The sequence below is a fragment of the Erinaceus europaeus genome, chromosome 5 (assembly GCF_950295315.1).
Source record: "Erinaceus europaeus chromosome 5, mEriEur2.1, whole genome shotgun sequence".
Taxonomy (NCBI): domain Eukaryota; kingdom Metazoa; phylum Chordata; class Mammalia; order Eulipotyphla; family Erinaceidae; genus Erinaceus; species Erinaceus europaeus.
In genome coordinates this window covers 34,281,221-34,304,148 of record NC_080166.1, presented here as the reverse complement: position 1 = coordinate 34,304,148, position 22,928 = coordinate 34,281,221, and the positions used below count along the sequence as shown (strand labels likewise).

The 22,928-nt window shown below is 46.6% G+C and overlaps 1 protein-coding gene across 3 annotated transcripts in view; it reads right to left on the bottom strand.

Moving 5' to 3' along the window:
- NPR3 (natriuretic peptide receptor 3) overlaps positions 1-22,001 on the bottom strand; it is a 106,604-nt gene extending 84,603 nt beyond the window's left edge. For all 3 annotated transcript variants that reach the window (XR_009549941.1, XM_007530502.3, XM_007530503.3), the window contains exons 1-2: positions 20,454-22,001; positions 1,110-1,232 (exon numbers count right to left, since the gene is read on the bottom strand). Coding sequence is in view for 2 of the 3 variants with exons in the window: in XM_007530502.3 (XP_007530564.1) it covers positions 1,110-1,232; positions 20,454-21,216 (886 nt within the window). In the remaining variant the exon portion in view is untranslated. The remainder of the gene's footprint in view (positions 1-1,109; positions 1,233-20,453) is intronic.
- Between the last annotated feature and the right edge of the window lie 927 nt (positions 22,002-22,928).

Genomic DNA, 22,928 nt, shown 5'->3' with positions numbered 1-22,928 from the left:
GTCAGATCCCAAAACTTCCATTAAGGAGAGGTCAAGGGGGCAGTAACCTGACAGAAGAGGGCTGGGTCAAAATTCTAGAATTTGGGCCTCAATTTATAGAAGTGGTTATTTTAGTCATCTCATATTGCAGGTCTTTATAAACATATGTGGTGCAGGAGATAGCTCCCCTCAAAAAAGTTTATACCTGATCATTCTTGAAACCAGGAGTTTAAGCCCCAGAACCACATGGAAGCACCAGGGACAGCTTAGGTGGAGCTCCATGGTTCTACAGTGACTCCGACTCTCCTTCCCTCCCTCTCTCCTCTCTGATTCATATGTAAACACTTGGATCTGGGAAAGCCACTCAGCAGTGTCAAGTATACACAAGGTCTTGCTTTATTCATTAGTGCAACATCAAAAAATTTAAGTAAGATAAATAAACGGGTTGTCACATGCAAAAGTATCTACATGAACACAATTATATTACTAAAATGAATGTTTTATGAAACAGCACATGTATTATATGTGGCACATTTTGACATGCTTTGTTCTTTTTGTTAAGACTGACTGATTGATTGATTGATTGATTGATTAGAAAAGGGAAGAAAAAGAGAGAGAAAACCAGAGTATTACTCTGGCATATGCAATTCTGGGGACTGAACTTAGGAATCCCAGGCCTAAGGGTCCAACGCTTCATCCACTGTGTCACCTCCCAACTCTCAATGTGTTCTATTCCATTGATATGTTATGACCTGTCCCACTTGATCAGAAATTCTGCACAAATCTCACTGAAATGATTCCAGGAGTTTCCCTACGATGGGAGTTTCTATGTGGAAGCAACAGGAAGGGGTCTTTGGGATGTGGTTTATGATTATGTGACCAGAGGTAGTGAGAGTCTCAACAAGACAGCTGGACACCACCAGGACTAGCCATCTTTGGACACTAGTTGAATCCTCAAGAGGAAGAAAAAAAAAGCTTGAGAATGAGGCCAGACACCAAAAGCCTGCAAGGAATGACTACAGTCCCCTATATAATAGTCAGCTCTAGGTGTGTAAGGCTCATGAAGGCTCTTTCTCCCAGCCCTGGGTGAGGCCTTGACCTTGTCCCCAGGATGGATGGGAAGCACTTACCGTAGGAAGAACTGTTGAAGAGCTCGATGTTGAAGAATGCGTAATCCCCGCTGGTCATCCCATGCCGGTGTGCCGTCAGCATGATGTTTCGGATGGTGTCACTGCTCGCACACATGATCACCACTGTGGAAAGAGGGACAAAGGACACCGTGAAATGCCCCTTCAAGGAATGCCTCAGATGGGGCTAGGGAAATGGCATCAGACAGGAAGTAGGACTTTCATACAGTCCTGGAATAGCCTCTCCCAAAATAGTCTGTGATTAACTTCATTCTAAAAAATATATATTTTCTTTTATTTACTCCTTTATTTGGGGGCAGGTGGTGGCACACCTGGTTAAGTGCATAGACTACAGTGCGCAAGGACCCAGGTTCTAGCCCCTGGTCCCCACCTGCAGAGGGAAAGCCTCACGAGTGGTGAAGCAGAGCTGCAGGTGTCTATCTCTCTCCCTCTCTATCACTCCCTTCCCTCTTGATTTCTGACTGTCTCTATCCAGTAAATAAATAAAGATAATAAAATTTTTTTAAAACTAATCCTTTATTTTATTTATTTTTGTTTTGTTTTGTTTTTTTGGATAGAGACAGAGAGAAATTGAGAAATGAAAAGAGATAGAGAAGAAGAGAGAGACACCTGCAGCACTGCTTCAGCATTCATGAGGGGCTTGAACTTGGGTCCTTGGGCATGGAGGGGTATTTCTAACAGTGAGATGAAACTAGAACTTTAGTAGAGAGTCAACTTTAGTAGAGAGTCAGAGTGATATGAACCTACAAGTCTGAAAATCACAAGTCTTATAAACCAACGACAAAGCAATAAAAAATAAAATGCTCCACCCCCCACACCCCCCCAAAAAAAAGACCAAGGAAACATTCTAGAATAAAAGATACTAAGAATAACAGAAAAATGAAATGCAGTGTATGACCCTACATCTCCAAATGTAATAATGCAAGTTTTGAAAAAGGCTCCTTAATGAGATGACTGGAAAAATGTGAATGAGGTCTATAAATGAGATTGTGACATTGCACTCATACCCAAGCTCTTCCTTTTTAACAATTATACTATGGTGATAGAAGGGAAAGTCCTTGTTCTTAGGAAATACACCCTTGAAAATTTAGAGGTGAAAAAGCTTGATAACTATACTTATCCTCAACTAGTTCATACAAAATAGAATTATTTGGAGCCAAGAGGTGAGGCACTCAGCTGAGTACATATTATCACACACAAATACCCAAGTTCAAGCCCCCAGGCCCTACTTGCAGGGCGGAAACTTTTTGAGTGGTGATGCAGTGCTGCAGGTGTCTCTCTTTTTTTTTCTCTCCCTGTCACCCTTTCCCCCTCTCAATTTATCTCTGTTCTATCATACAACTGTGAAAGGAAAAATCAACATTGTGTGTGTGTACATATGCAAGTACAGAGAGAAAGAGGGTGGGAGAAGGAGGAGGAAAAAAGGGAGAGAAGAGAAAGATTTTTATTGATAAAAACATGTGACAGAATGTTAACAATTGGTAAACACCAGGCAACAGTGGTACAGAGGTTCTTTACACTTTCTTATTTCTTTCCCAAAAGCATTGGATTATTCCAAAATAAAGTTTTTAAAAAATACTTCAAATAAATCAATAGATTTGCCCAGTAGGAGACAGTGAATCGTGTCAAATGCCTCTGAGACTTAATAGCACAGTAAACACATGTTCCTGAAAAGGCAAACCAGAGAGTGTGAGGGGAGACATTCATCTGGCAAAACGAGCAGGCAACATGAGTGATATATAGGCCTTCTGCTCCCTGCAAAGGAAATATTTTTCTCCTGTTGTCTCAGCAGACAAAAAAAAAAAAAAAAAAAAAAGGTCCTCCAGATGCCAACTTCCTCCTGCTCCCTCTCAGTGTATAGCAGGCTCACTGCTGGGGGTTGAGAAGCTTCTAGCAGTCCGGCTGCGGATGTTGACCCTGCCACTTAGAGGTTACCCCTTGGCTTGTAGAAGGAAGTGGGGTACTGGCTGTCAAGCTGCTAGTGTAATTACTGTGGAAGACCCCTTGGTCTTAGCAACACTGCATGAAGCAGAGGAGAGACCCCAAGTGGCCCAGGGCAATGTGGCCATGCTGTCACAGTGTGTGCCAGCTCTCTGAACTGTGTGTACTCTTTGTACCAGCAGTGGGTGCTGAAAGACAGAACACAAACCTCAGGCTGTGGCCAGAGCTGCCTTGGCACACAGAGGTCATGGGCCTGTGGAGAGTCCCCTTACACATGTGGGCTGTGTTCCTGCACAACTCTGTGTGGGTCTAATGTGTGTTTGAGCATGGATGGTTGACCCACCCCCACCCGGAAGCTCGTCTATCAGACTCCTCTTAAATTCAGAGGTCAGGTTTGCATCTAGGGACTGTACATTGGCCAGCCTCAAAGCGTTTCTCTTTCCGTCTATCATGGGTAATCTTGCCACAAGCCAACGGGACCCCCAACTTAGTTGCCTTCATGCCCTCCTAGAAACCCAAGGTATTAAGCTCTCTAGAAAACAAGACCTTTCTTTTTGGGATGTTGTCATCCAAGTTGCCCCCTGTCTATCCACAGATAACATCTACAAATCGGACACCTGGGTCTGGGTAAATTACATAACTCGCAAAGAGGAAACAGAGGGAATTCTTGAACTCCCTTTACATTTTATGGCCATTGTCAAGGCTCTCTGCCAATGCACCAAATCAAAGGCCCCTGCCCAAGACACCAAGCCCTCCCCTATTAGTGGAAAGGTTGAATCAAACTCTGATAAAGAGGATCACGACTCACTGTCCATAGAAGCAACAATAACTTAAAGATAAGATCACTTATCTTGTTGAGGCCTACAAGGCACATCAGACCCCTATGGACCCCCCTCCATCTGAATCAAAATATCCCCCCCCAACATCTTATGCCAAGCCTTCCACCACCACCCCACCACCCCCGCCTTGTGATCCCACATCTTTGCCGGCCGCTCCACCTTTGGACAAGGAGCACCTGTGCCACCTCTGTACTCATACCACAGGTATTCCTTACAATCCACAAGGCCAAGGTATCCTCAGGAGAGCTCACCAAATGCTAAAAAATCAATTAATGAAAGAAAAAGGGGGAATACACTCCCCAAATGTTCAGCTGGCCATGGCTCTTGCTACACTTAATCTCTTTAATATTTATAAAAATTCTGAAAAAAAAAACCCTAAAGTTAACCATTGGTAAGCTCCCCACTCTCTCCCTGCTATACAGGTCAGATGGAAGGACCCCCTTAGATGGCCTTTGGAAGGGACCAGAGCCCCTGCTAACTATGGGAAGGGGATTTGCATGTATCATTCCACAGGACTCTCTGAAACCCATCTGGATCCCTGTCCGCCATGTCCAGCATTGCCTACAGGATGGCACGACTCTCCCTGATGAAGAGCAAGACACCAAAAGACCTGCCGCAGGACAACACCCCCCAGGACTCATAACATGACATGGCATGACCTGAAGAGCCTAATCCGCAGAGCCCAGGGACAAAATCCCCAATGGCCCCCCTTTCACCCCTTGCTCTTTCCGTATATCTTGTCTTACTATCCGCCCTTCCCACCTCTACTGCACCTGCTACTCTCTGGCAGTTTCAGGTGCGGGAGACCTACAATGGGGTTAACAAGATTATAGGAACTGGGAATTGCTCCATCCGAGGATGCCAGTCAGCTATCATCATCCCAGTCACCCCTGCCTCCACGATACCTTGCTTCCACCGTGCACAAGGATGTCCCTATGTCTGCTTCCCCTTTGACATTATTGGGAGCTTCCTAGAGTGGATCAACTACTACAGAGAATGCCGCTATTGGTCATGTAATATTCATGGGTTCTCCAATGCTTACAACCAATATTATAGCTCATACAGGCCCGAGAAACAGTATTTCTCTGGCCTAGGCTCGCTCAAGTTAACCATCCATGCTCCATGGGATAACAGATGGGTTAATGGAGTTACCAGAAAATTATACTATAGCACCTTTTCCTCCTCCCCTATACCCAGTATTTTTATCTCCCGACAGCTGATCCCCATACCCAGAGCCGTACAAACCCAGAATAAGATAACCCAACAAGAACAAACCCTCTCTTGCGCTCTCACCGTACCACCCGGCCTTGACCTTTCATCTTGGCCTATGTATCTGCGCTATGCCATCTCTCTCTTGAACCAATCCTCTATCCTTCCCAAAACTTCCAGCTGCTTCCTATGTGCTTCCCTAAACAGATCTCGCCTCACCACCACACCACTGAACAATACTCCGTTGGATCTTGCTAGTTTACCTAACCCCTCCTCCTCTGCTGAACTGCCCCCTCTCACTTCTATCCCTCTCTACATGAAAGCTATCAGCCCGGACTACACCCTTGTGTGTCCTCCTCCTCTCCCAACATTCCCCATTGTTCAAAGAACCTCTCCCTATCCTCTAATGTCTATGTCCCACCCCTTTATGTTCTGGTATAATTTCACCTTTCCTTCCATGTCATCTTCTCATTACATGGCCCCTGCCTCCTAGTGTCCCTCATTCCACAGCTCACCTTATATGAACAAGGCAAGTTCCAGTGGCTGACCTCTCTCACCAAAACGAAACGAGCGGTGTTCCTTCCTCTGGCCATCGGCATCAGACTGACCGCCTTTATTGGACTTGAAAGCGGTTCCCTCGGCCAATCCCTTCACACGGCTGGACTCCTAGAGGAGCAACTTCAGCAATCCCTAGATTTCAAGGCCAAGAGCCTTGAGTCCTTACAAAGACAGATGACTTCCCTTTCGAGGGTGACCCTTCAGAACTGGCGTGCCCTAGGTCTTCTGACAGCAGAAAGAGGGATACATGCCTGGCCCTGCAAGAAGAGTGCTGTTTTTTCATAAATGAATCGGGACTGGTAGAACAAAATGTTAAGACTCTCCATGAACTGTCGAGATTTAAAAAAATGGCTTACTCCCTCAGCCCTGTACTCTTGGATATCCTCCCCATGTTATCTTGGATTCTTCCCCTCCTAACCCCTTTCTTTGGTATTAGCGTGCTGCTCCTTGTTGCCCCATACATCCTGCAGTTCCTAAAGAGCCGCCTCCAGGACATGCATGGTTCGAGTAATGATTCCAAGAGTCTCGGTTCAACCCTACTCTTCTATCCCCACGGTTGACTTGGAAGTCACGACTGACCTTCTTTAACAAAAGAAAAAGGAGGAATTGTGGGTCTAATGTGTGTTTGAGCATGGATTGTTGAACCCCCGGAAGCTCATCTATCAGACTCCCCTTGGCATGTCAGCCTTGTGGTCAAGCGAGATGTGGCCAGAGTATGCAGGGGAATTCCAACCTTCCTATCAGCCTTGCAGCATCACCCCACCCCTTCTCCCTCTGATGGGCTTCGCCTTCCTTATTTTTTCTATTTCCCCATTCCTGCATCACTATCCATACCTTCTCATTGTCTTGCTCTCTTTTCCCTTATAAGGAGATATTGGTCTCATTGGCCAACTTGGCCACTTCCTCGAACAGCTACCCCTTTATAAACTTGTAACTGTGTCAATAAAATGCCCCATCCCCTGCCATGGTACCATAAGGAGGTTTGTGTATCCTCAGCTGCCATGGTATGCTGGAAGACCCTTAGGGAACTTGCTCCTGCCTCTGCTAGCCTGAGTTCCCCACCACCACCACCATCTGTCTCCTGGTGGCCAACATGCCAGACATAGAGGTGGGAGCCAGGCTGGCTCGTTCCCCCCAGGAACCCTGACAACTCTGACATTTCTGTTGGCAAAAAGGCTTGGAGTGAGGGCTCACTGCTCTGCAGGACACATTTTTGTTTGGTTTGGTTTGGTTTGGTTTGGTTTTTGGTTGTTGCTTTTTTATTGTCAACAGGGTTATCACTAGGGTTCAATGTCTGGACCACCAATCCACTGCTCTCAGCTGCCATTTTTTCCTTTTATTATTATTATTATTATTATTTTAATTTGTTACTAATAGTATGTTACAAGTTGTATGATTATAAGGTATAGTTCCACACACACAAAGTATTATTTTTTAAGTTACCTTTTAAACATATGAGCTCAGCAGTTTTTGGTTGTTGTTTTGTGTGTGTGTGTGTGTGTGTGTGTGTGTGTGTGTGTGTTTGCTTTTTGGTTTGTTTTTTTCTATTCATTCATTGAACAGTAATAGAGAGAAACTAAGATGGAAGAGGAAAGTAAGGAAAGAGAGAGATCTGCAGACCTGCTTCACCACTTATGAAGCTGCACCCCTGCAGGTGTTAACTGGGGATCTCAAACCCAGGTCCTCACACATGGTAATGTGTGTGTACAACCAGATGCACCAATGCCCAACCCCAGGTTGTTGTTTTTTTAATTGATTTATTGACTGGTTGACGAGACAAAGAGAAATTAAGAGGAAAGGAGGAGATAAAGAGGAAGAAAGACATCTGCAGCACTGCTTCACCACTCCTAAAGCTTCCTCCTTTCGAGTTGGATCCAGGGGATTGAACCTGAGTCCTTGTTCGTAGTAACACATGGGCTCAACCATGTGTAGAGTCAGTCTAATTCCAAGATACCTCAGTAAAGAAGCATTTTGAAGAACCTCCTCACAGTTACCTATGATCAGGTGTTTGTTTTTAACTCTGGATGATGCTATTCAGGAGTCAGTGAGTCCAGGGACTGTGTGGTAGCACACCATGTTGAGCGCACATGTGACAATGTGCAAGGACCTGGGTTTGAACCCCCAGTCCCCACCAGGAAGGGGAAACCTCTGCAAGTAGTGAAGCAAAGTTGCAGCCGTCTCTCTGTCTCTCCCTCTCTATCACCCCTTCCCTCTAGATTTCTGGCCATCTCTATCCAATAAATAAAATAAAGATAATAAAAAAAAATTTTTTTAATTCATTGAGTCTCTTGGGCTGTGTGGCAGCGCACCCAGTCAAGCACACATATAACTAGCAGTACATGTTTCTCAAAGCAGTCATAGTCGATACCTTGAAGGCTAAATTATTCCCCAGTTCAAGGCAAATTACTTTTAAAGTGCAGTTCTGGGGCTGAGTGGTGTCAAAACCATAGAGCATATATGTTATAATGCACAAGGACCACAGTTCAAGCCCCTGGTCCCTACCTCCAAGGGGGAAGCTTCATGAGTGGTGAATCAATGCTGCAGGAATTTTTCTTTATCCTCCCCTTCCCTCTCAAGTTCTCTCTGTCTCATTAGAGAGAAAGAGAGAAGGGGGGAAGGAAAAAGAGAGGGGGAAAGAAAGAAGAAAAAAAAGGGGATGGCTGCCAGGAGCAATGGATTTGTAGTGTAGGCACCAAGCATCAGCAATAACCCTGGTGGCAATAAATAAGTATATGTACATAGTTAAAACATTTAATCTTTCTTTATTGATGCAGAAGACAAAAAAAAGAGTGAAAGAGACCGTGGCACTGAAGTTTCCTGCAATGCAGTGGGAGTCAGGTTCAAACCTAAAGTCCTGCACATGGAAAAGCAATGCACTATCCAAAAGAGCTATTCTGCTGCCCCTCCCCCAAAAAAAATTTTTAAGAGTCAAGTTGTCCCATGGAATATCCAAGAAGGGGCTGAAGCTGGACAAATGAGAAGAGTTAGGATTCTAAGGATGAGCATCTCCGAGTAACCCCATAAAGCTCGTCTGCTAGCTTGCCCTCAATATTTTGCTTATTTGATTAAATAGAGGTCCAGAGTCTGGCTGCATACTCTCAGAGGCAGAACCTGAGTCTGTCAGCACAGAAAAAGTGAAGTGGGACAGGTGGACGATGGCATTTGGGAAGAATAACAGCACTGAGATTTTGGTGGTGGGAACGCAGTGAGTCTTAGCACACAGGTATGAGGCCCTAATGCTGAAATGTTCTAGTAGAGCCAACCAAGGATAAATCAATAAAATGCTGAATTTTTTTCAAGTAGAGGTGCCAAGACATAGATCAGCAGGCACAGCACATACTATACCATGTGTGAGACCCTGGGTTGAAGTCCCAGGACCACATGGGGACACCATGGGCAGCACCAGCAAGGGCTCCAGGGATGGTGGAGTGATACCCTGGGGTGTGTTTGTGCTCCCTCTTACATGTGTGTCTCTTTCTCTCAGTAGAATTTAAAACATGGGCCAGGGAGACACTTGGTGATCAGCTCATTCCCCAGTGTGATTTCTTTTTTCATTCTGTATCTTTTTTCTTTTTCTTTTTTTTAATTGCCTCAGGGTTATCTCTGGGGCTCCATGCCTATATGATGAATCTACCTCTCACAGTGGCCTTTAAAAAAAAAATGGGAGAGAAAAACTGTGGAGGAAGGGGGGTTAATAGTGGAGGGGGGAATAGTGAGTGAGTGAGAGACACGAGCAGCACTGCTTCACCACTTGTGAAGCTCCTCCTCTGAAGGTAGGGGGCAGAGGCTTGAGCCCAGTCCTTGTGCATGGTAACATGTGTGCAATATACCTGCTGCATCACTGTCGGACTCCTCTCAGCATGACTTTTTTAAAATCGTTTTTGAGTTATCATTGTTGTGGCTTCACTACTCCAGGTCAACTTTTTCAGCTAGAGAGAGATGGGTAGAGAGATGAGAAGATGCTACACTACCCAAGCTTCCTCCCACGCAGTGGGGGCTAGACTCAAACCTGAGCTGAGTGCTTGGCAAAGCAAACACCTGGTCCAGGTGAGCTACCTTTCCAGTTCAAAATAAAGTAAATTTTAAGCAAAGCCATTACTTAGGGGCAGAGTTCTAGAAACTTTATTCAAATATTTTTTACTTTTTTTTTCAACTTTACCTCTGCATTTATTATTGGCTGGGAAGATAGAATAATGTCTATGCAAAAAAACTTTCATGCCTGAGGCCAAAAGGTCAAAACAAACAAAAAGATAAGTAGAAAGTTATGCAGTACTCTTGTGTGGAAAATTATTTGGTCAGATACCTATGTATTTATTTATTTGGATAGAGAAAAAGAGAAATCGAGAGGGACAAGGAAAGTAGGAGGAAGACAGACCTGCAGCACTGCTCAACTGCTTCTGAAGCTTTCCTCATATAGGTGGGGACGAGGGACTTGAGCTTACTTCTTATGCACTGTGGCATGTCCTCACAACAGGATGTGCCACTGCCTGGCTCTCAGAAATTTTCAGGTAATATGAATGCTGATTACTGTGTTTCTAAGAGATCAGGAGAGACCAGAAACATAGTGGCATCAACAGGCACCTGGGTATGCTGACTGGGTAGCCCAGACTGTGAGCCATGGGGATTAGTGAAAATGAAGTCAGAGTTAGGGAGGTCAGACATCCAAAGGCAGCAGGCCCTGTTAAACTGGCGAGTCCATCTAAGAGACATGTGCCTAGCCCAGGATCTGACAGGCTGTGGGCTATGTCCTCAGGCTGAAACACAGCTTCCCTAACCCTGGGGCAGCTCTGTCAATGCTGGTCAATGGATCACTTATTTTTCTCTCTTTGTATTTATCCATTTATCTTTTTTTTTTAAACTGCCACCAGGGTTATGGTGGGGAGGCAGTTCAGTACCTGCATGACAAATCCACAGCTCCCTGAAACCTTTTTTTTTTTTTTTGCCTTCTTTCGTTTGGTTTCTTCCTTTTATTTGGTAGAACAGAGAGAATTTGAAAGAGGAGAGAGAGATAAAGAGGGAGAAGGAGACATCTACAGCACTGCCTCACCACTCTTGAAGCTTTTCCCCTGCAAGTAAGGACCAAGATTTGAACTGAGTTCTTTAAGTATTGTATTGTGTGTACTTAACCGGTTGCACCACTGCCCAACTCCCAACCCCCTTCACTCCTTTTCATATTTTCACATTTATGGCCCATCTCCTTCTTTCTGTACCTATCACCAGCTTGAACAGCCTGCTGTCATTTTTTAAAATGACAGTATCTGCATGAACTGAGCAAGAATGACTTAGAGTGGCATGGTGCCCGAACAAAGTTAAGTTATTTTAGAGCCTATCCATTTTGTGTTAAGTGTTTGGCTGACCTCTCAAAAGGAATCCTATTTCTTATAGGATATTCTATTCTATTTCTTATACAGGGTAATATATATATATTTATTTATTTATTTATTTATTTATATATAATATAGTATATATTATATATAATATATACAGAATTTTATGTAGGGTATTCTATTTCTTATATTAAAAAAGTCCATGGGGACATGGTGGTGGTGCATCTGATAGAGCACAAACTTTACCATATGTGAAGACCAAGATTCAAGCCTCCCATCCTCTACTGTAATGGGGAAGCTTCACAAGGAGTGGAGCAGCACTGCAGATCTCTCTCCTTCTCCCTCCTCCCCCCGCCCCCCGTCTCCCTATCAAAAGAAAAATGGCTGCTGGAAGCAGTGGAATTTTGCAGAGTTGAGTACACATTGTACATACATAAGGGCCCAGGTTCAAATTCCCTGTCCCCACCTGCAGAGAAGAAACTTCATGAACAGTGAAGCTGTGTTGTTGGTGTGTGTGTGTGTGTCTCTCTCTCCCTTTCCTTCTCCCTCCCTCACAATTTATTTTTCTCTATCCAGTAAGTAAATACAAATAAATTAATAATAATAATAATAATGTTTTCATCTCCTCCCTCTGAATCCTTCTTCCAGTTAATTTAATCTTTGAAGGAGAGAAAGATACTATTTTGTGGAAGCAAGTGAGGCTGTGCCAAATTGAAACTGTGACAGCAAAAATGGAAAGCTGAAACACAATGGTAATTTTAAAAAGAGAAGAAACCATTTGAGAAATTGTCCTGGCCCTAAAAGATAGGTTTATTAACTGAAAAGGATTGCTTTTCTTTTCTTTTCTTTTTTCTCCTAAGGCTTTTCAATACCCTAAAGGGCATGAGGCAAAATACAGGGACAATAATATGTCCTAGTAAAATTCTAAGTGAGATAAAAGAAAACATACTAAAAAATTCCAGGAAAAAAAAAAAGGAAAACAGCTGGCACACAGGTCAAGAATTCAAATCAATTCAAGCTTCTTATTAGCAACACTGGAATTTAGAGAGGAATCCTTATTTTGAGAGAAATGATAAGTGAAGGAAGAAGATAATTTTAGTCAAGAAATCTCTCAAACATTAGTCCTCATCAACCCTTTCTCAGAAGACTCCTGCAGGAGGTGCTCCACCACAACATAAAGCAAGGAAAGAAGAATGCCAAGCTCTAGCCTGAGAGAGATGATGGCATAGCACACACTTTGCAGGTAGGGGGGCTCTGGGTTCCATCTCCAATTGCCAAAGATGACAACCCAAGGAGACAACTATGCAGACCACACAGAAACCTGTCAAGTTGAAGCAGTTCAGTATAAAGTGTGAATTGGTAATGAGTTAATGATAAGCCAATAAGAAGGTGAGACCTTTCCTTTTATAGTACACTCTAATTTCATCTCAGGTAGTTCACTTTCTAACAAAGTCCCATAACCTAGATATACACCAGTTTCTGTGAGAGAGAGCTTATGTGCACACGTATCCATAAACTACTGCAAAATATATACCTGAAAGCAGAAGTACACTAGAGTTTGCAGTGAGTACCTCCCTAACACTTCCTCTCCACTATTACAAGCTTGGGATCCATGATTGCTCAACAAATTGTTTGGCTTCATATGTTAACTCTCTTTTCAATCACCAGGTTCCAGATGCCACCAGGATGCTGGCTAGGCTTCCCTGGATTGAAGACCCCACCAATGTGTCCTGGAGCTCAGCTTCCCCAGAGACACACCCTACTAGGGAAAGAGAGAAGCAGACTGGGAGTATGGACCGACCAGTCAACGCCCATGTTCAGCGGGGAAGCAATTACAGAAGCCAGACCTTCTACCTTCTGCAACCCTCAATGACCCTGGGTCCATGCTCCCAGAGGGCTAGAGAATGGGAAAGTTATCATGGGAGGGGGTGGGTTATGGGGATTGGGTGATGGGAATTGTGTGGAGTTGTACCCCTCCTACCTTATGTTTTTGTTCATTAATCCTTTCTTAAATAAAAAATTTTAAAAAAAAGAAGCAAAGCAAATAAAAGCAGGCCACCCTTTGACCCCAAGACTACAGATATGGTAGCACAGGGGGTTAAGTGCACATGGTGCAAAGTGCAAGCACCGGAGTAAGGAACCTGGTTCAAGCATCGCCTGCAGGCTGGGTCACTTCACAAGCACTGAAGCAGGTCTGCAGGTGTCTATCTTTCTCTCCTCCTCTCTGTCTTCCCCTTCTCTCTTGATTTCTCTCTCTCTCTCTCTCTGTATGGCTTTCCCTGTGTCTCTCTCTTCCTCATTAAAATAAAATGTTTTTTTAAAAAGAACTAAATTATCTAATAGGATGGCAAAAGATGGACCTAAAAGTGAACAGATTAAAATTAATGTGTTAGAGTTATGAATTCAAATACCCACAGAAAGAGCTATAAGATATGAAAATATCTCCTAGAAATGAGAAATCGGGAATGTGCCACAGGAAACTTTTGTTTCTACTAAAACTCTTGCATTTTTCTGACTCAAAAAAAAAAATTCAGGTAGATGTAACACTGGTATGAATAAAATATTATTTATTTATTTATTTATTCCCTTTTGTTGCCCTTGTTTTATTGTTGTAGTGATAATTGTTGTTGTTATTGATGTCATCATTGTTGGATAGGACAGAGAGAAATGGAGAGAGGAGGGAAAAAAAACAGACAGGGAGAGAGAAAGATAGATACCTGCACACCTGCTTCACCACTTATGAAGCAACTCCTCTGCAGGTGAGGAGCCGGGGGCTCAAACTGGGATCCTTACACCAGTCCTTGCACTTTGCGATACCTGCGCTTAACCCACTGCATCACCGACCGACTCCCAATAAAATCTAATTTTAAAAAAGCTTTCTCTCTGGTTTATTCCACACTATCTAGCAATAAATTCCATTTGGAAAATAGCAGTCAGTCGCATTATTTTTTTTATGCACAAAGGTTTTCAGAATTTTTACCCTACCGCCTACAATGTTTTCATCCCCTGCTATGTTAGCTATTTTACTTACACTTATCATGAGTTCTCTGCATAAAAATTCTGCCGGTCAGAACTTGGACTGGATTTGGTGTATTGCACCAAAGTAAAGGACTTTGGGGTGGGAAATTCAGGTCCTGGAACATGATGGCAGAGGAGGACCTAGGTGGGGGATTAGAGAATTATGCAGGAAAATAAGAAATGTTACATAGGTCCCAACTACAGTATTTTACTGTCCACTGTAAACCATTAATCCCTCCAATAAAGAAAAAAAAAATCCTGCTGGTCAACCCCTTGTCGTTTGCCCCAAAGTAAGTCTAAAATAATTCTATCTCAACAAGGGCAACAAAAGGGAATAAATAAATATTTTTAAATAATAATAATAATTCTATCTTCTTCTGATTAAGTACTCTTTTCAGTACAGCTGTTATGCATGTCCTGATTAAAATGACACATTAATAGGTAAAGGGAGGACATGACAGACATGACAGCTCTGCATACTAAAGTACTTCTAGTTGAGAATTGTATAAGGTCTATAGACAAAGCAGAGCCAGCAAAATAGCTCACTTGGACATGTTTTGCCACGTGCACATCCCAGAATTGAGCCCAGCCCCCACAGCATTAAAGGAAGCTTCGATACTCTGGCCTCTTTCATACTTTTTCTGACTCGGCTTTCTCTGTCAAAATAAAAGAAAACTGCTACTGACTTTTAATATTTGAAAAAAAATACTTTTAAATTTGCCTTTTAAAAACACATTTATTAGGGACAGGCAGTGGCACACCTGGTTAAGTAATCACATTACCATGCTCAAGAATCTGGGTTCAAGACTCTGCTCCACACCTGCAGGGAGATGCTTCATGAACAGTGAAGTAAGTTTGTAGGTGTCTCTCTTTCTCTATCTTATCCACCCTCTCTCAATTTTTCTTTGTCCTATCACACAAAATAGAAAAAAAAATAGAAAAGAAAAAAAAAACCGGCTGCCAATGGATTCGAAGTGCAGGCACCAAACCCCAGTGATAACCCTAGTGGCAATTTAAAAAAAGGAGGAGGAGAACAAGAAGAGAAGAAAAGAAAAATATACATTTAACGTTGAATATAAAATGTTGATGGTTTTAGTTGACTATACAGTCAAACCAGTTTCAAATAAAGATAATTTTTTTTAAGTGTAGATTCAGATGTGTGTATTTCAGTGACAGCTTCTATGAGAGAGGAAAGATAATTATTGGCTTCAATAGTACATCTTTAGAATGAAGGAATATATTAAGATATCTTACATTTTGTAAGGTATATAATATAAGAAGGAAAATGTTCCTACAATAGAGCAAATGGTCATGTGGAACTTTACCCATATTATTACTTTGAGGTCATGAAATTATCAGTTTTTACCTGTTAGTTTCAAACTTTTGTGGTCTTATTTTAACAGTGAACTTACATCTTCTCCAAAAAGTACCTTAAAAAAAATTGTCCCAGAGCTGGGTGGTGGTGCACCTGGTTGAGTGCACATGCTACAATGTGCAAGGACACAGGATCAAGTCCTAGTCCCCACCTGCAGGGGGGAAAGCTTCACTAGTGGTGAAGCAGTGCTGCAGGTGACTCTCTGTCTCTCTTCCTCTCTGTCCCCCCTTCCCTCTTGATTTCTGGCTGTCTTTATCCAATAAATAAATAAAGATTTTTTTTTTTAAATGTCCCCAAGAGAGGAGTTGAAAACCTATTTCTATGGTATTTTATTTGGAATTTTCAAGTCTTTAAAAAAAAAAAAAAAAAAGAAAACTAGCTAGGAGGTTCAGGGATGCTTCACAAGCAGAAGTTGAGTAAGAAGATCTGAAAGGGAAACTAAAAGCAGGATCTGACCAAATTGTAAGTAGAGCACCAAAGTAAAAACCCTGTGGTGAGGGGTAGACATGCAGCTTCCTGGGCCAGTGGGGGGTGGGAGTGGGTGGGAGGGATGGGTCACAGTCTTTTGGTGGTGGGAATGGTGTTTATGTACACTCCTAGCAAAATGTAGACATATAAATCACTAGTTAATTAATATGAGAGGGGGAAAATCAATTGTATGTCTCAAAGTTTTTCAAAACACAAACTGAATCTTTTTAATATATAGGCTGTGTATTTGATATGCGGACTCTCTCAAAAGCCTAGACCAAGTAGATCAGAAGCATCCAATAGCACAGCTATATACAAGATACTGAGTACTGTACAGCAAACCCTAACAAAAGGACTTTTCAAAGTTAACCCAATTACCAAATAATGTGATGATAACATTAACTATCGATTGTCTTTTTGAACCCTAAGACAACAGGAACCTCACATCTCCACTATAGAGCCCCTACTTCCCCCAGTCCTGGAACCCTTGGATAGGGCCCACTTTCCCATATGCCTCTCCCAATCCATATCAAATAATATTGCATCCGCCGATCACAACCTAACCAACACAACAATTGCCACCTCAACATGCTTCACTTCAGACTGTGTCCAGAGACTTCACGTGTGGAATGACAACCCTTCAGCTTCATTACTCCGGTGAGACCTTTCCTTTTATAGTATACTCTAATTCCATCTCAGGTGGTTCACTTTCTAACAAAGTCCCAAAACCTAGATATAGACCAGGTTCTGTGAGAGACAGCATATGTTCACACGTATCCATAAACTACTGCAAAATATATACCTGAAAGCAGAAGTACACTAGAGTTTGCAGTGAGTATCCCCCTAACACTTCCTCTCCACTATTCCAAGCTTTGGGTCCATGATTGCTCAACAATTTGTTTGGCTTCGTATGTTAACTCTCTTTTCAGTCACCAGGTTCCAGATGTCATCAGGATGCCGGCCAGGCTTCCCTGGACTGAAGACCCCACCAACGTGTCCTGGAGCTCCGCTTCCCCAGAGACCCAACCTACTAGGGAAAGAGAGAGGCAGACTGGGAGTATGGACCGACCAGTCAACACCCATGTTCAGCGGGGAAGCAATTACAGAAGCCAAACCTTCCACCTTCTACAACCCACAATGACCCTGGATCCATGCTCCCAGAGGGATAGAGAATGGGAAACCTATCAGGGGAGGGGGTGGGATATGGAGATTGGGTGGTGGGAATTGTGTGGAGTTGTACCCCTCCTACCCTATGGTTTTGTTAATTTATCCTTTCTTAAATAAAAAAAAAAAAATGTCCCCAAGAGAGGGGTTGAAAACCTATTTCTATGGTATTTTATTTGGAATTTTCAAGTGTTTAAAAAAAAAAAAAAGAAGAAAACTAGCTAGGGGGTCAGGCAGTGGTGCACTGATTAATTGCACATATGCAATGACTAGGGTTCAAGTCCCCAGCCCCTACCTGCATCAGGGATGCTTCACAAGCAGTGAAGCAGGTCTGCAGGTATCTTTCTGTCTCTTTCCTTCTCTGTCTCCCCCTCCCCTTTCAGTTTCTCTCTATCCTACTGAATAAAATGGAAAAGAGAAAAAGAAAAAAAAAAGAGAAAGGAAGGAAGGAAGAAAGAAAGAGAGAAGAAAATGGCCACTGGGAGCAGTGGATTTGTTGTGCTGACACCCAGCCCCATTGACAAACCCAGAGGCAAAAAAAAAAAAAAAAAAAAATCAGCCAGATGTTCACATTTGTGTAACTGGTAATCAATTAAACCTCACATTAGTTTGAAGAGGCCTGATTCTCAGGGGACCTCAGTGTATCACAGGGAAAGAAATTCAGCTCAGAAAAGGTGAGTGATGCAGCCAAAGTGGCACACTGGACTCTCAAGGCATGAGGTCTCAGGTTTGAGTGCAAGAGTGACATGTATAGGCCACACCGCTGCAGAGTGAAGCCTGAATGCAAGGCATCTGCTTCTCACCCTAATGTTTTTCCCCAGGCTGTGGCCTCACCTTCTCACAAGGGTGATTAGCAACATAAATCTGGTAACAAGAACAACTGTAACAAAGCCTTAAATTTACTGACTCCTTAGGATGTGACTGGTACTATTATCAGGGCATCCTGTTTATTGGCTCATCAGTTCATCCTTCCAGCACCCCAAGATGAGGGTGATTCTACAACTTCCCACTTGACCCAAGGACAGAGACACACACATTTTAACTAGATCACACAGCTATAGAAGAAACTCAAACTCTCCCAGTCAAGGAATGGCTGAACCAGGAAGTCAAATTCCACCAAACCCCTGTACTGAACTCCCCCCCTATATATTAATTTTAAGGATTTTTTTTCATTATTTAAAATACTTATCTATTTATTTATTGGGGATGGAGGTTGGAGCAACACTCTAGCAAGTACCAGGAGTGGAACCCAGATTCCCATGCAAGTCCTGCACTCTACCACTGAGCCCAATCCCAAACCCCTTTTAGCCCATTCATTACTAATGGTGATTAGTAAAGAGGCCCTGGCAGTTTTGTTACCATTAATCATTCCCTCCTAAGAATAGACAGTTTAACGTGTGTGTGTGTGTGTGTGTGTGTGTGTGTGTTTGTGTGTGTGTGTGTGAGCACGCCCGTTTCTGTGGTGGGAGGTGGGGTAGGATTAGGAAAGAAACTACTTTGTTTTGCACACCAAGTGGCTAGTGAAGGTACATTCTAGACTAGGAAAGGTAACCTGCAAAATTGTGCCAGCAAACTTGCAGCATAAACTAAGACTGGGCAGGGGCAGGCACTGAGAACTGGGAATGCCTTAGGAGACTTGAGGGTCTGAAAAAAGCATTGGCACCCCAAGCCCTCTGAGGTTCCATGGCCCACCTGAGCAGCAAAATGAGTCTGTGGGCCAAATCCCAGGTCCCCCAGAACCCCCCTTCTAGATCCTCAGGAATAACCCCCAGGACTAGACCTCCAACACTGAATCTCGCAGGGGGACACACTACCACCCCCAGTCCCTGGAACTCTCCAGCCTGAGCTCCAGCCCCGACCCCCACCCCCAACCCAGCAAGCCTAGACTCCACCGGGGGCTTCAGCTCTACCGGGATTTGCAGCCTCCAGGGTGCTGGAGCCAGGGCTAGATGTGGCCTTCTCACCCGGGCAAGACGAGATTGCAGCTGTTGGGCACAAGTGCCCTTTTTTGAGAATCAGCGAAGCCCAGGAGCCCCTCCTGCCCAGAGTTCGAACACTGCTCACTGAGCCACGCATCCTCACTTCTCCCCGCATTCAGAAAGGGCATTCACCCCCAGGCCCAGATGACGCTAGTCTTCAAGGTCTACGGGGCCCACTCTCACCTGTTCCGGGGACCCCCAGCCTCCTGGTGCGCTGACCCCCAAGACCAGAGTCCTGGTGCCCTGGATCTCCCAGGCCAGTCCCGCCCCCAGAGGAGCCCCTCTTCCCAGAAGGCTCCGGGATTGTGAGCCGCTGACCACCCAAGGGCGTGCTCATCGAAGTGGGGGGCGCAGAGATGGGATTTCCCTGGAGTAGGGCACTCCAACCGAGACAGCAGGACAAAGGCCCCTGCCTTGTGCTGGGATCTCAGCCCGCCTGGCCAAAGTCATTAAAATGGGTCATACTGGCGGGGGGGGGGGGGGGGGAGGAGGGCAGGTTCCCCATCTCCCAGTATCCGCCACCAGCCGCTCCTTTACCTGCTCCCTCCAGCCACTGCCATCGACCTCAGCCTTGAGCTCTTTATCCAGTCTAGTTAATAACTCAAACCCTTCACAAACTTAGTTTCTTTTGAGGGGAAGGGTACATGGAAAGGAGATTCCTGAGTCCGCTTCCCCAGAGCGCTCTCGGACTTGGGACGCTGGTGCACCGCGCGCGCCCACGGAGAGTGTCGCCCGAGGCAGTTTTTGGGAAGGAAAAAAAAAAACTGAAGCTCGTTTGTCAGGGGCTGAAGGGCCCGTGGAAGGAAGAAAAGGGCGCGGCAATGAGTCTTTAAAGGAAAGTCTAGGTGTCTGAAAGGAGAAGCGAAGAGGGGAGGGTGACCCGAAGACCCCCAGCTAGCAGGTCCCACGCGCACGGTCAGGAGAGCGGCTGCAGACCTTGCCGCCCTAGCCGGAGAAGCACGTTGGGAAAAGGCTGGATCACATAACTTAAAGCTGCTTCTGCATGCTTCCCAGACCCTGCAGCCGGACGCCACCAGGAGCGCGCCCCGGATCGCCAGCCAGAGAGGGAAAAGTGGGGTGCGAGAATGAAAACCTCAAGGCGCCCGACAGCACCTGTCAGATCCAAACTCCCAGGAACTGAGGCGCACAGATGCCCCTCCCCTTGTCTTCTCCAACGCCCGGGAGCCCCCCACTCCCCACAGACCACGGCTTAAGGCTCTCGCAGGCAGACAGTAACCACCCGGTCGAGCTCTCTAGCGCGTGGGGACCTCTAGACACTCAGAGCTGCCAAGGGAAATGGGGTCCCCCCGGAGAGCAGCCGTATGTATACAAGGGGGTCACGCGCACTGCGAGAGATTAGGACAGGCACCCCGCAGCCGCGTGTATTGGGAAAGGCACACGCATAGAGAGAGGTTAGGACCGGCACCCCAAAACGCACTTGCGCTCACCTCGCTCGCTGGCCTGGATATAGCGCACGATGTCATCCAGGTCCAGATCTTTGGTCTCGTCGAAGTTGTAGGCGGACGTGTGCAAGCCCTCTTCCTGGAAGACCTCGTGGACCCCCTCGAGGGTGAAGTAGCAGTTACGCTCCAGCTTGTCGTCGCTGTAGACGAGCGCGGCACGGCTCCACTGGTGGTGGCGGAAGAGCGCCAGCATCATCTCGCCCATCTTGGCATAGGCGGGCGCCACCCGCGTGAGATGCGAGTACTCGGTGTCCTTGTGCTGGAAGCCCGCGGCTAGGGCCCCGGCCGAAAGCATGGGCAGGTTCCAGTGTGAAGCCAGGCGGGCTACCGGCGCCGCGGCATACTCGCACACCGGCCCCAGCAGGAGGTCGGGCTTGGCGCCCCGCGCCGCCGCCACGCGGTCCACCAGGCTGAAGAGCGCGCGGTTACCGCAGTCCGAGTCCTCGTACGCCACCTGGAAGCGGGTGCCGGCGGGCAGCAGCCGCCTCCCGGTGCCGTTGCCCTCCACACTGCGCAGCGCGTACTCGATGGCCGGCCGCACCCGCGCCAGGGAGAACAGGTACGAGTCGTCCTGAGGCAGCAGCACCAGGACCTGGATCTCCGGCGGCGGCGGCGCCAGCGCCGGGGCTCCTCGCTCCTGGCGACCGGCGCTTCGGCCCGCGCCCCCGCCGCCTCCTGCACCGCCGGCCAGCACCGCCCCGCCGAGCAGAGCGCACGCGGAGAGGGTGAGCAGCAGCGGACACCGCATCGTGCCGCAGGGGAGCGCCGGCCCTCGCCGCCCGCCCACCCTTCCTCTTTCTCCCCCACCTCTCTCCCACGTCGCTGCGCCCACTCGGGCGCTCTCAGAAGACAGAATACCCCCTTCACTAAGTCACCCACAGACAGAGAGGAAGATGAGTCCTTCTTGGCAGTATCACCAGGGAAAGAGAGAAGCAGAGAAGAAACTTCGTCGGGTGTCAACCTGCACGCCTGCAATATAATTATATATATATATATATACTTATTATAAATATATATATATTCGTCCTTCCTTTATATATGCTAATTTGCTTAGAGGTGGCTTCTTGTTTGGGAGTTGCTAAGGTTGCTTTTGAAAGCGTATTTGTCAAAGAAGAAGGAAAAAAAAAAAGAAGTTAGACTTGTCCAAGTGCTTGTAATTGACGATGCATCTCCCTCGAGTTTGATCTCATTGATTCGCTCCGGTTCCTGGATTCATAGCCCGCGTTTAAATAGCGTGGCAGAGGCTGAGCGTGTTACCACACATGGCGCGCCGAGGCCGGGCTTGTATTTCCATACGGTGAGGGTGGGGATGGTGGTGGGGGTGGGGGAGTGGTGGGGGTTGGGCTGGGGGAGCCTCTTATTAACATGCTTACATCAGGGCTCCTCCCCGGACCCCTCTCCTCCCCACCCCGCCCGGGCCCCTCACCCCCCACTCCCCGCCAGCCCTCGGTCTTCCCTTAAAGCCGCCATGGCCCAGGTCTGCAGCGCACCCTCCTGAGCGCTTGCAGCACCGCACGCCCCCGCCGCCCCCGCCGCCCCCGCCGCCCCCGCCGCCTCCTCCTCTCCTCCTCTCCTCTGCCCCGCACGTGGCTGCGCGCTCTCCAACCCTGAGTTTCCCAAAAGGAATGGCCTTTGCAAGTAGAGGAACGCGCTGGAGCACACTCTAAATGCGAAAAACAATAAAACAAAAAAAAAAGTCGGGGGGGAACCCTACAGATTGGTAACTTTGGTGCAGAAATCCGTAGGCTCTCACCTCTGTCTCAGGCCACATTCTCTGCCTGCACGCCAGCTCGGGGCTGGCATCTGACCTTCCCGGCCCCCTGGCGCAAGGTCAGGGAACTGGGAGCAAGGTCCCGGCGCCGACGGTCGGATCGCCCTGGAACGCCCCATTATCCCCGGCGCGGAGCGCAGCCTTCCGGCACCCCCGCCCTCGCCGGCACCCTCCCTCCAGGCGTCTCGGGCTTAGTGCAGGAGTTGCTACGTCTCCGAGATCCCGGCGCACAAACCCTCCGCGGAAGCGTCTGAGAGCTGGAAAGCGAAACTTGTTGCTCTCCGGCCGAGTGAGAGCTTCGGCTGGTGGAGGTGCTGGGAAGCCGGGACCGCCATCTCCAAGGCGCTGGGGGGTGGATGGGCTGAACCAGGTGACCGCGGGGAGAGCTCTCCTCCGGGACCAGCACCCCCGGAAGTCTCCTTCCGCCCCCCCCCCCGCCTTCCCAGAGCGTTCGGGGACATCCCCCCCCACGCTGTTGCTCCCGGGCGCGCACCACAAGGCGCCCCGGGTCCTGTACTGCAGAGGACTGTGCTGCCGCAGCTGGCCGCCACCGCCCGCCTCAGTGCAGAAGGACACGGAAGGGGCAGTGGAGACGTCGGTGGCTGGAGGAGCCGCCCTGCCCAGGTCCCACTGGAACGTGACCCTCCGAACGTGGTAACAGACCCGGCTGGCTCGCAGCGCGGACGTGC